Below are 13,755 nucleotides of genomic sequence, written 5' to 3' on the forward strand. Positions count from 1 at the left end.
AAAAACAAAGCTACACAGAACTACGATCACAAACCAGCAGCACAGCAAACAGGAAGCAGGAATAACACTGTCCAACAGCGACACCCGCAAGCTATATATGCTATCTGTTTCTATATGCTTTCATGTAATATGAGTACTCTTCCTAAAATCATCTTTTTTTTCTTTTCTTTTTTTATTAGATGGAGTGGGCGGGGGACAATGTCTTTACAGAACTTCAGATTGAGCAAAATATGGGTTGGCCAGTCTGATCCAGACACTATAAATAAAAGGACAGTAAGGAAAGCAGAACAAACTCCTAACAGGAGGAGACTCACTCATGGCCTATGAGACAGAGGATCATGAAATTCAATACTGCTTTCCTGCCATCAACTCATCATGTATTAAGGGAAAACGCTCCAGACATGAATACAATGTTTTATATGTGTTTTTCTCATTGCTGTCAGCATGGACTGTGTTTCTGAATCTGCTGGTGATCATCTCAATCTCTCACTTCAAGAAGCTTCACACTGCAACCAACCTGATAATTCTCTCTTTGGCTGTGGCCGACATGCTTATTGGACTTATTGTGATACCCATAGAGGCTATCAAATTAATTGAGACATGCTGGTATTTTGGAGATAAAGTTTGTGCAGTGTTTATAAATACCCTTGGATTGCTCCTATCAGCATCTCTCTGTAATTTAGTTTTTATTGCTGTCGATCGTTATGTGGCTGTGTGTTGTCCTTTACAGTACCCACAGAAAATAACCACCACTAAAACTTTAATGAGCATCATTCTCTGCTGGTTATGTTCATTAGCTTACAACACTGCCATTGTAACTAACAACGGATATTTTGACACTTTTCACAAAACAGAAGTGTGCTATGGAGAGTGCCCTTATATGATGAGTATTGCCTGGAGAGCCAGTGACCTGATCTTGTCCTTTGCGTCTCCCTGTATTGTGATCATAATGTTATATTTAAGAATATTCTATGTGGCACAACGGCAAGTGAAAATTATAAATTTATTCTTAAAGACTGGAAAAAGAATAATGGAGGACACTTTAAAAAAGAAATCGGAGAGCAAGGCTGCTCTGACATTAGGAATAATTGTGACAGTTCACCTGCTTTGCTGGATTCCATTTTACATTATTTCTTTATCAGGAAGCACAGTCAACACTGCAGTCATGTCAAAATTTCTAACATGGACCTTGTATATTAACTCAGGTCTGAATCCCATTGTCTATGCTTTATTTTACCCCTGGTTTAAAAAGGCAGTTAAATATATCATAACTCTTAGATTATGTAAGCCAGCATCCTCTTATGTGGATATTTTCAAAGATTACCATTAATAATTCCTGTGAATGGCAGTACTGCAGATTCGAGGCAACATTTTATAAGAAAATTAACAAATTATGTTTGGAATAGCACTTTATGTGTTTCACATAATTTTTCTGACAAGAGGTTTAAAGGTTCTGTCTAGTAGTTTATGTAATGTGGAGTTAATGTAACACGATTCAACAAATACATATTTTTTGTATCATTTAATTTTTCATAAAAACATTTAAACAAGAAACTTAGAAATGTGTCCAGAGTTGTCAGTTATAGCTTCCTAAATGTCTCCAGATCTGATACTAAATCTGTTTATGCTCTAATATAAATAAAAAATAAATAATTTTTGTGCCTAAAATGAGTATCAAATTTGCACAAATATGCATTTCAACCACAATACAAGACAATTTAAAAATAATGCAAAATTTAAAAAGCTTTTTATTGAAAAAGGTTTTAAAATAAAATAAAAAAATTATAAGAAAAAAATTATGAGTTGAATAATTGTAGTTATTATATTTGATGAGTTGAATTATTAGACATTTGTATTAATATATACCTTTTTATAAATCACAAGCACCATTGTCTCGATTACTGACACATTTTATCATTATGAATCTCTAAACATCTGAATTATTTTTCACTATAACCAGGCTTCCCCATAGACTTACACTATTTTGTGGAGGCACTTCTGATAATTTTTAACTTAACTTTTTTAATATTCAATACCATTTTTGATACCACAAGGAAAAACTGCCACATCTAGGTTTTTTTTTTTTTGTTTTTGTAAAATAAATCTAACAAGGCTATGACTGTGAGGTATATTTTTACATTAATGAAAACCTCTTGAGGTGGTAAAACACAAGAGAAAAATGTATGGATTTGCACATTTATTTCAACTTTTTTATTATTATTATTTTTCTTGTTTTTACCCAAAATAGAATGGCTTGAGTTTCTTTCATCCTGGAAGTCCAAATATGCCTCACAGATGTAATAGAAAATTCCAGGAAATCCCTTAAATGGACAAAGGCATCAAGCTATCAATAAAAAGACGATAGAAATTGTATAACTGACCGAACATGAAGACAATAATCACACAACCGTGGCAATATAAGAATAAAGTCTATATATTAATTGCCAATTTGCAAAGCCTTTATCACAGTATAGGACACGATAAAATAATGATTTTATGATAAGAAGCCACATCAGATCACAAAAGGAAATTATTTCAAACACATGTCTGACATTAAGTGAGTCTGAAGCAAAAATGTTATTAAATGTGTATTTTGTTGGACAAGATGCAGTGTGCGTGAACTCGCTGTCAGAGAGAGGAGAGAGAGAAAGCACAGCTGGTAGTATTGATATAGAAACTGCAAAAAGAGTACTAAAACTTTTATATACCGTATTTTCCAGACTATAAGTCGCACTTTTTTTCATAGTTTTGGCTGGTCCTGCGACTTATAGTCAGGTTCGACTTATTTATCAAAATTAATTTGACATGAACCAAGAGAAATGAACTAAGAGACATGAACCAAGAGAAAACATTACCATCTACAGCCGCGAGAGGGCGCTCTATGCTGCTCAGTGCTCCTGTAGCCTCTCACTGTAAACATAGAGCACCCTCTCGCGGCTGTAGACGGTAATGTTTTCTCTTGGTTCTTGGTTCTAATTAAATGCGACTTATAGTCCAGTGTGACTTATATGTGTTTTTTTTCCTCATCATGACGTATATTTGGACTGATGCCACTTATACTCAGGTGCGACTTATAGTCCGAAAAATACGGTATTTCAGTATTGATATTTAATGAAAAATCTATATTTTGACAAAACTACAGGTGATTGTGTTCATGTAACTAACTATTTGTGAAGTCCTAGTAAACTTGGTCAGCTGTCTTTTGAGTCAATAACATCTGTGACTGATGATGTTTCCATGAGAATTACACAGAGGAACGCATATTGAGAAAAACCCATATGTTTTAATTAGTTCGCCGTCATGTGAGAGAGACATGCTGAGCCAGTCAACACGTCAACTTCAGCTTTACACTAAAGTGAGATTTTACCTTTTTAAATAGTAAAATAGAAATTTAACAGGAAAAGGAAAATCTATTTGTGGTGGTAAATGATGATTTTGGCACCAATAGCCTAAATGAGAAAAACTGACAACATTATTATTTATTTTTTCAAAAAGAATCATGTGAAGTATACAAAAATATTTAAACGATTTATTGACAAACATAATATTAAAGAGAATTCCCAAAAATTATATTATTAAAATAATTTTTTAATAAAACAATAGCTCTGTTCCAAAACCTATTAAGCTGCTTTTAGAACTTTGTTCTGACCCCAAGCATTATCATAGATTCCAGCATATGCATATTAAAGAAAGAAAAAAAACATTGAAATTAACTACAATCAACTGAAGAGTGAGGTTTGAATTATTATTATTATTATTTTTGTTCAATTACCCAATAACAATATGACCTATAACAGGGGTGGCGAATGTCGGTTCCCTTTCAGTCGGTCACTCTCGACGCCACGTCGGTGACCAATGAATATGGGATATCGCTTTGATAGACCAATCTACTTCGAGTGTAAACTAAACAAGCCAATGCACATTGGCATGCAATTATTGCATCCAGCTGCCGCTGATCACTGCGTGAGTATAAGAGGGCAGCAGGTGCAATGCATACCAGCTTTTCGCTTCGGAGCCGAGCGTTAGTATCGCTCTGCTCAACTGTGTCTGCTGTGAACTACGAGTTCAGCACGCTCTCGGAAGCTTTGTGTGTTGGCGAGACGGCGCTTCAGCGGCGGTCGTTCCTGTGTCGAGTGGATTGCACACTTCAGGCTGCACTACCCCTGTCGTGTTGCAAGCGGCCAATTCCCCTGTGCGCCTCAGCACTAAAAGAGCATTTCCTAAAGAGCAAATTTCTCTAAAAGAGCTTCACGGGTGCGTCTTTGTAAAGACGATGGACCGTCCTTGTAAGGATGCCGTTTCACCCGTGCGTTTCTGGGTGCGGTCGTTACCTGGCAACGGGTAATGGTCACGATCGCTGCCTCACGTGTCTGGGCATCGAGCACGCTGAGGTGGCTTTCGTGGATGAGTCATGTTCTCACTGCGGGAATATGACCATCTCGGAGCTGCAAACCAGTCTCCGCTACCTTCAGGGGGGCGGAGTCCCGTTGCCGCGGCCGCGATCTGGGGCTCGTTATGGCGGCCGACAGACGAGATTCACTTCCGACAGTAGCGCGGGTGGTTTGAGGGTCACAGTGGTGGCCAACCCCGCAGGGAACCAACCCTCTGGGGACCACCACTCCTCTTACACCTCCGATCCAGTGGAGCTCGACAGGAGAGTAGTTTTCTCCCTCTCTGGGTCCCAGGAGGGCACGGAGAGTTGCGGACGGCCAAGCACCGGACCTCACTCATCCTCCTCCTTCGCCAGATGGTAGCAGTGGGCGGTTCGAGAGCGTCAACAAAGGCCCTACTCACGCACCCTCTGCCAACCCGTGGAACCAGGTGAGCCCTGCACCCCACACTCGCACCACACTCCGGCCTGCTCACAAGCCGCCCGAGTTGGGTCCCTGTGTTCCACTTCGCTGCCCCACTGCGGGTATGGCTGTGGTTCCGCTGGTCCCACTTGTACAGTTCTTAAGCGCCTGGTCAGCGCTAGCCAGCCCGTCTCGCTGGCTTCTGCGAACCATCAGCCTCGGCTATGCAATTCAGATTGCCCGGCATCCCCCCATGCTCTGCGGTGTCCGCTTCACTACAGTGAAAGCATACGATGCCCCTGTCTTGCGGGAAGAGATCGCAGTCCTACTGGCGAAGACCGCGATAAAGCCAGTCCCTCCTGCCGATATGAGGACGGGGTTTTACAGCCCCTAATTCATTTGTACCCAAGAAAGGCGGTGGGTTACGACCGACTTGGATCTGCGAGTTTTGAATCGGGCCCTCCATCGGCTACCGTTCAAAATGTTGACACAGAAACGCATTTTCAGGGGCGTCCGTCCCCAAGATTGGTTTACAGCGATCGACCTGAAGGACGTGTACTTTCATGTGTCCATTCTTCCGCACTACAGACCTTTTCTGCGGTTTGCGTTCGAAGGACTGGCATATCAGTACAAGGTCCTGCCCTGCGGGCTGTCCCGGTTTCCCCGTATCTTCACAAAAGTCACGGAGGCAGCTCTCATTCCTCTCAGAGAGCAGGGTGTTTGCATTCTCAACTACTTAGATGATTGCCTGATACTAGCACAGTCTCGAGATCAGATGTGCGAGCACAGGGATGTGGTGCTCCGGCACCTGAGCCTGTTGGGCCTTCAGGTCAGCTGGGAAAAGAGCAAACTCTCGCCGTTGCAGAAGATCTCTTTTCTTGGTATGGAGTTGGATTCGGTCGAACAGACAGCACGCCTCACAGAGGAACGTGCGCGGTCGGTGCTAGCCTGCCTGAATACGTTCAAAAGCAGGACAGCGGTCCCATTGAAACTCTTTCAGAGGCTCCTGAGGCATATGGTGGCCACGGCGGCACTTACACCGCTCGGCCTATTACATATGAGACCGCTCCAGCACTGGCTTTATGGCCGAGTCCCGAGGTGGGCGTGGAAGCGCGGCACTCACCGGGTCCAAGTTACACCGGCCTGTCGCCAAACCCTCACTCCGTGGTCAGATCTTGCATTTCTCTGGGCAGGGGTGCCCCTAGAGCAGATCTCCAGGCATGCTGTGGTTTACACGGATGCCTCCACCACTGGCTGGGGGGCCACGTACTACGGGCATGCAGCTGCAGTGGCACATCAATTGCCTAGAGTTGTTAGCAATGCACCTTGCCTTGAACCGTCTCAAAGGTCTCTTACGAGGCAAGCATGTGCTGGTCCGAGTGGTCAAAACTGCGACTGTTGCGTACATCACCGATAAGGTGGTCTGCGCTCTCGTCACATCTCGCAACTCGCCCACCACCTCCTCCTTTGGAGTCAGAAGGTTCTGAGGTCACTTCGTACCGTTCACATTCCAGGCCTGCTCAGTCGTACAGCCAACGAGCTGTCTCGAGCAATGCTCCCGGGAGAATGGCGACTCCATCCCCTGATGGTCCAGCTGATTTGGAGGCGGTTCAGAGCCGCTCAGGTAGACCTGTTTGCTGCTCCAGAGACCCCTCACTGCCAGTTGTTCTACTCCCTGACCGAGGGAACTCTCGGCATGGACGCACTGACACACAGCTGGCCGCGGGACCTACGCAATTATGCGTTTTCCCCAGTGAGCCTCTTCGCTACTAATTTGTTGAGATTTTTGTTAAATGTAAGCCATCTCTCTCCGAGAGCAGTCCCGGAGAGTCATTTGTGCAGATTCACATGAGTGTACTGGCGAAATATATGGTCGATTGAGACGCAAACAATGCCGACGCAACAGCTCGGAAAGCACTTACGGAATTACAATGGATGTGAACTAAAAGCACCGACCATTGTTTCACATCCTCCACCGAGAAAACTCAGACACCGGTATATATAGCAATACTACCAAACATATGCAAACATTCACCACGACGCCAGAGCAATGGCAATGATCGAGTGTGCATCTTGAAAGGAATTTCAGGAATTTTTAGGCCATATATATGCCATCTTTTTCTATATGCTTTCATTTAATATGAGTACTCTTCCTAAAATCATCTCTCTTCTTTTATAAGATGGAGGGGGCGGGGGACAATGTCAGATGTCAGAATTTCAGATTGAGCCATAGATGGGTTGGCCAGTCTGATCCAAACACTATAAATGAAAACGACAGTAAGGAGAACAGAACAAACTCCTAACAGGAGGAGACTCACTCATGGCCTATGATACTGAGGATCATGAGACTCAATACTGCTTTCCTGGAATCAACTCATCATGTACCAAGGGAAAACGCTCCAGACATGAATACAATGTTTTATATGTGTTTTTCTCATTGCTGTCAGCATTAACTGTGTTTCTGAATCTGCTGGTGATCATCTCAATCTCTCACTTCAAGAAACTTCACACTCCAACCAACCTGATCATTCTCTCTCTTGCTGTTTCTGAAATACTTATTGGACTTATTGTCATACCTATAGAGGCCATCAAGTTGATTGAGACTTGCTGGTACTTCAGAGACACTTTCTGTAGTCTGTTTGTGTTAATCATGGGACTGCTCTTTCACTTTCACTTTCACTTTCACTTTCACTTGCTCCTCTCAGCGTCTCTAAGTAATTTAGTTTTAATAGCATTGATCGTTTTGTGGCTGTGTGTCACCCTTTACAGTACCCACAGAAAATTTCCATGACTAGAATGTTAATTGTTGTCTGCTTTTGCTGTTTTTTTTCTTCAGCTTATAATATTGCAGTTGCAATAAGTTTCTCACACAGAGCAGATGTGTGTTATGGTGAATGTATTATTTTGCTTAAATTTAAATGGAGGGTAATTGATTTAATATTTTGGTTCCTGTTTCCCTGTACCGTGATCATAACTTTATATTTTAAGATATTTTATGTTGCACAAAAGCAGGTGAAAGTCATAAACTCTCTAATGAAGAGTGGTAAATGTGTAATGGAAGGTTCAGTAAGGAGGAAATCTGAGAGCAAAGCTGCTTTGACATTAGGAATCAATGTGGCAGTTCATCTGCTTTGCTGGATTCCATATTATATCTTGACTCTAACTGAAAACACAGCAATACCGCCCACCATAATTTATTGTCTAGTTTGGGTCTTATATGTTAACTCATGTCTGAATCCTCTTATATATGCTTTATTTTACCCCTGGTTTAGAAAATCAATTAAATACATCTTAACTTTTAGAATATTTCAACCAGCATCCTCTCGGGTCAATATTTTTACAAATCATCATTCATTATATTTTTAACACTTTTTGTGCTTCAAACCAATAAAGCAATCCCTAATGAAGTACACTATATATTGTCATTTAGAATGCATTTGAGATCATTTTTAAATAGACAATCCATAATAAATCTATGTCTCAAATAAATAAATTTATTGTTTACTTGAGTTATTCTGTGTAGCTGTGACATTTCAGCCAAAGGGAGAAATTTAAACAGCTACTCTGCCTCACATGTTGTGTTATTAGAACATTGATCATTAACAATATTTTTTAAATTTCAATTTCTCTTGCTTCTTCACAAAACAAACCTGTAAATTTTTGTCAGGAACCTTAATTATCATGTTTATATCCATTATGCTATTTATAATGTTTCTACTAATTATTACATACTTGTACATGTGCATCTTAAATTTTATTTGAACAAATGAGGAATAAAATATTAAATTTAGTGTTAATTTGTTGCATTTTTTCCCAGCATCACATAAAGCATTCATTTAAAATTTCATTCTTCACAAGAATTTAATTCTAACCTTACAGCTGCCATAAGCAAGATTTGGTGCTCACTTGTATAAAAGTGATGCATCTGAAATTGTCCACTGTGCATATTCATGGTTCAAGAGAAAGCATTATAAGAATTTGGGCGAAACTTTGGAGAAGCTTAGAGGTTTTGGTTTAGAACTGGGGATATTTCAAAAAGAGATTTAAAAGATGATAAAATAACAATAAAAATTGGATTAAAATTAATTTATTCATTCTAATTATTTTTTTATTATAACCTTCACGAGAAACGCCTGCATACTGCATGTAATATTAATTCTGCATTAAAATCTTCTCAGGCCATGTCCCAAGAGGGCTTTTAATAAATTGAAAGAGCAAAAGAGATTACTAGATGCTAGTAAAACTGAAATAGGCTATTACATTTCCAGGTCTTGTCTTTGATTTTCTTAAACTTCACAGTCATTTGTGGAACTATATAGGGCCTTATGAATTCAGTAAAAAAAAATCATATTTTTTCATATATAATTTATCATAAATCATAAAGCCCTCTCTACATTTTTCCTCAACGTGGAAGTAAGTCTATTGGTGAGACTTCTGGTTCATTAGCCGCTATATGTAAATAACGACCCAGGTTACGTATGTAAACATGGTTCTCAAAAGGGAACGAGATGCTGGGCATTACCGGGCCCTGAGACAAGAACCAAGATCTCCTCCACATGTTTAAGGCACATAGGACTTCCACATGACCTTGAGCATGCGAAGCGGGTTTCCCCTCAGGGAGAACCCCTTGGCCTTGAATGAAAAAGATGCAATGGCATCTGCATTTATAGACATTCTGAACTCTATTGTGATTAGCAGGGTGCAATTTGTGAAAAAAGGGGGGATGTTTTGAAACATTTTAATTCATAAAAATAAATCATGAGAACATGAACTTCATCAGTGCATTTGCAGGAATTGTAAAATCTTTTTTCATATTAACTCATGAAGCAGCCTAATGCAATATTTTTACTCTAATAGCTCATCTTTCCCCACACATATGAACTGTGATCATGCACAATGAAAAAAACACACAAGAATTAAATCAGTGAAATGATAGAAAAGACAGATGCATTATCTGTTAGTCAATTCGCCTCATTTGCGCAAACTGGACGCACCCACGCTAAACGCCTCATTCACACCGCAGGACCTCTAACATACATCGACTTAACATTGAAATTACTCATGGTAGACGCTCAAGAGTGAGTGAGTAATCAAAAAAACTTTGCTTTAGCCTCAATTGAGTGAAACACCATATGTGTAACTTCGGCCATTCTCAGTGGTGTGACTGGGACACTAACTCCGCTTGTCATCAAGGAAACAGATAATCAGATTGTGATGTTTATTATTCTTTCAGTGGAAAGTAGCTAAACCCCGCCTGAAAACTAAGTCGCTAAATGTCGCTAGATGACGTCATACGCTAATTAGCATATTTATGACCTAAGTGCGTCGTATTGTATTGCCTCCCTATGCTCACATACTGCATTTTAATTCAGCCAAATTCTCAATAAAACTGTATTTATTACTTTATTTTAATGTTTCTGTTGTCAGACAATGGGAATGAATATTATAATGACTGGAATGTGGTTCATTAAGACTACATAACCAGCTCTCAAACATTAATCTGCACTAAAATCCTATTCACGACATTGTCAAATGAAATCAAATACACATACGATAAAGTCAGTGGTTGTGCTGTGACTGATGTCGGCTATACTTGCTTGTAAAATAGAGTTAGAAGCAACAGAACATCTTTTTTTTTAGTTGAAAGTGCTGCTCCTCTCTGCGCTCGCTGAACACAGCAGATGCAGAGAGAGAGGCTCGCACTGGGAAAGAGAGACCTCGCGCTCGTGCGGCATCACCAGAGAGTCTCAAAGACTAAATAATGATTGTCCAAAAAGTCGCTAGATGTGTCGTTAGTCACTTTAAAAAAATAAATAAATAAATAAAAAAAGTTGCTAAATATAGCGACAAAGTCGCCAAGTTGGCAACACCAGTCCACTGCCCAGCAGACCGGCTTCAACTGTCTCGCAAGTGTTGATAGGCTATTACTTGTGAGGTGTAACCAATCAGATAGCGCTGTGGGCAGAACATTGAGCAACTCTGCAGAGTGGTGAATACAGAGAGGCTGCGCAGGTAGCTATATCAGAGCCAGCCAAAGTAGCTCATTTTAAAATAAAATTGTCTTTAATCAAACCACGGATCCGTGATAAGTTTTGTGATCCATCTCGTCACTAGTGTAGTAGCACTGATCATTTTGACGGGGGGATAAATTTATCCCCACCAGGGATAAAAATAATTTAGCAGAGGCAGGGATACATTGACCAGAAAGGGGTAAAGCCCACGCACTAAGTTATACATATTATCACTTTAAATGCCAGAGAGTGATAGTAAGATAAATTAAGAAAAACAAATCAACACAGAGCTACGATCACAAACCAGCAGCACAGCAAACAGGAAGCAGGAACAACACTGTCCAACAGCGACACCCGCAGGCTCTATATATGCCATCTGTTTCTATATGCTTTCATGTAATATGAGTACTATTCCTAAAATCATCTTTTTTATTATTATTATTAGATGGAGTGGGCAGGGGACAATGTCTTTACATACCTTCAGATTGAGCAATAGATGGGTTGGCCAGTCTGATCCAGACACTATAAATGAAACGACAGTAAGGAGAACAGAACAGACTTCTAACAGGAGGAGACTCACTCATGGCCTATGATACTGAGGATCACGAGACTCAATACTGCTTTCCTGGAATCAACTCATCATGTACCAAGGGAAAACGCTCCAGACATGAATACAATGTTTTATATGTGTTTTTCTCATTGCTGTCAGCATTAACTGTGTTTCTGAATCTGCTGGTGATCATCTCAATCTCTCACTTCAAGAAGCTTCACACCCCAACCAACCTGATCATTCTCTCTCTTGCTGTTTCCGACATGCTTATTGGACTTATTGTCATACCTATAGAGGCCATCAAGTTGATTGAGACTTGCTGGTACTTCAAAGACACTTTCTGTAGTCTGTTTGTGTTAATCATGGGACTGCTCCTCTCAGCGTCTCTCAGTAATTTAGTTTTAATAGCCATTGATCGTTTTGTGGCTGTGTGTCACCCTTTACTGTACCCACAGAAAATATCCATGACTAGAATGTTAATTGTTGTCTGCTTTTGCTGGGTTTTTTCTTCAGCTTATAATATTGCAATTGCAATAAGTTTCTCACACAGAGCAGATGTGTGTTATGGTGAATGTATTATTATGCTTACATTTGAATGGAGAGTAATTGATTTAATATTTTGGTTCCTGTTTCCCTGTACCTTGATCATGACTTTATATTTAAAGATATTTTATGTTGCACAAAAACAGGTAAAAGTCATAAACTCTCTAATGAAGAGTGGTAAATGTGTAATGAAAGGTTCAGTAAGGAGGAAATCTGAGAGCAAAGCTGCTTTGACATTAGGAATCAATGTGGCAGTTCATCTGCTTTGCTGGATTCCATACTATATCTTGACTCTAACTGAAAACACAGCAATACCGCCCACCATACTCTATTGTCTAGTATGGGTCTTATATGTTAACTCATGTCTGAATCCTCTTATATATGCTTTATTTTACCCCTGGTTTAGAAAATCAATTAAATACATCTTAACTTTTAGAATACTTCAGCCAGCATCCTCTCGGGTCAATATTTTTACAAATCATCATTCATGATATTTTTAAGACTTTTTGTGCTTCAAACCAATAAAGCAATCCCTAATGAAGTACACTATATATTGTCATTTAGAATGCATTTGAGATCATTTTTAAATAGACTATCCATAATAAATCTATGTCTCAAATAAATAAATGTATTGTTTACTTGAGTTCTTCTGTGTAACTGTGACATTTCAGCCAAAGGGAGAAATTTTATCAGCAACACTGCCTCACATGTTTTCTTATTAGAACATTGATTATTAACAATATTTTTCAAATTTCAATTTCTCTTGATTCTTCACAAAACAAACCTGTACATTTTTGTCAATTTGTCAGGAAACTTAATTATCATGTTTATATCCATTATGCTATTTATAATGTTTCTACTAATTATTACATACTTGTACATGTACATCTTGAATGTTATTTGAACAACTGAGGAATAAAATATTACATTTAGTGTTAATTTGTCATGTCATGTTACCCAGCATCACATAAAGCATTCATTTAAAATTTCATTCTTCACAAGAATTTAAAGAGTAACTAAACCCTAAACCAACTTTTTTTAGTTAATGATACATAAGAATGGGGCTTTATTAGTGCTGTTCATTGATTCGAGTACTTTTTTGACATTTGAGTATAAAGTGTTTTAATTCTACAATATATGGTGTAAAAACGTCTGAGTGCTGCCCTCTTCAGGTTGAACGGTGGCTACTGCAGTTGATTTTTCCTATTGGATGTTGCGGTGGCAAGTGACGTAAGCGGTGGCAGGTGACGTCAGCAGTTTCCAGCCCACCACGCCCATTGGTACGAGCTACCACGCCCTTGTCAGTATAAAACCATCTTGTTCCGTCAAAATCACTTTAGTGAGTCAGGAGTTGGAATTGCGAGTATTGAAAACGATCAGGATAGACTATTATATCATCTATTTAGCATATCAATTATAGCGTTATTTATATCTTCAAGTTAGTGTAGATTTATCTGTATTTAGTACAGTGGTCAGGATGGTACGTAGGTGTGTTGCTGGTTGTGACAGCACTGCTGGACTGCATAGTTTTTCCAGCAGACTTTAAAATTAGGAGCCAGTGGTTGCATGCACTTGGGCTGGAAGACCGTGAGTTCCCGCCTAGAGCTGGAGTGTGCAGACTGCATTTTACACGGGGTTGCTTCTCCAACGCAATGGAGGTGGAAATGGGCTTCTCCACACAGCTCGCGCTGAAAAGCGACGCGATGCGAGAGTTAAGACCGCAGTTTGAGCCAGCAGCTCGAATTGATATGAACAGACACCTCGACATCCTCCACTTCAGGTGAAGGTGGGGGAGAAAAGTCCTCTACTTCAAATGATCGCTCTGTTGCAAAGCTACTTGCGTCATTACAGTCAATCT

General features: G+C 39.8%; 1 protein-coding gene and 2 pseudogenes across 1 annotated transcript; all 3 read left to right on the top strand.

Annotated features, from left to right (window-relative positions):
• Positions 1-268: 268 nt before the first annotated feature.
• On the top strand, positions 269-1,330 carry LOC132132388 (trace amine-associated receptor 13c-like). Its single transcript, XM_059544753.1, has one exon. It carries the CDS (start codon positions 317-319, stop codon positions 1,328-1,330), a length of 1,014 nt encoding a protein of 337 aa, XP_059400736.1. The 5' UTR covers positions 269-316.
• Positions 1,331-7,026: 5,696 nt separating this feature from the next.
• LOC132132390 (trace amine-associated receptor 13c-like) lies at positions 7,027-8,159 on the top strand (annotated as a pseudogene).
• A 3,173-nt stretch (positions 8,160-11,332) lies between these two features.
• Positions 11,333-12,388, top strand: LOC132132634 (trace amine-associated receptor 13c-like; annotated as a pseudogene).
• The last annotated feature ends 1,367 nt before the right edge of the window (positions 12,389-13,755 follow it).

This window comes from Carassius carassius, chromosome 49 (genome assembly GCF_963082965.1).
Source record: "Carassius carassius chromosome 49, fCarCar2.1, whole genome shotgun sequence".
NCBI classification, from domain to species: Eukaryota; Metazoa; Chordata; class Actinopteri; order Cypriniformes; family Cyprinidae; genus Carassius; species Carassius carassius.

Bases quoted from the DNA above. Each gene is read 5' to 3' on its own strand.
- LOC132132388 (XM_059544753.1), top strand. From the start codon at position 317: ATGGCCTATGAGACAGAGGATCATGAAATTCAATACTGCTTTCCTGCC.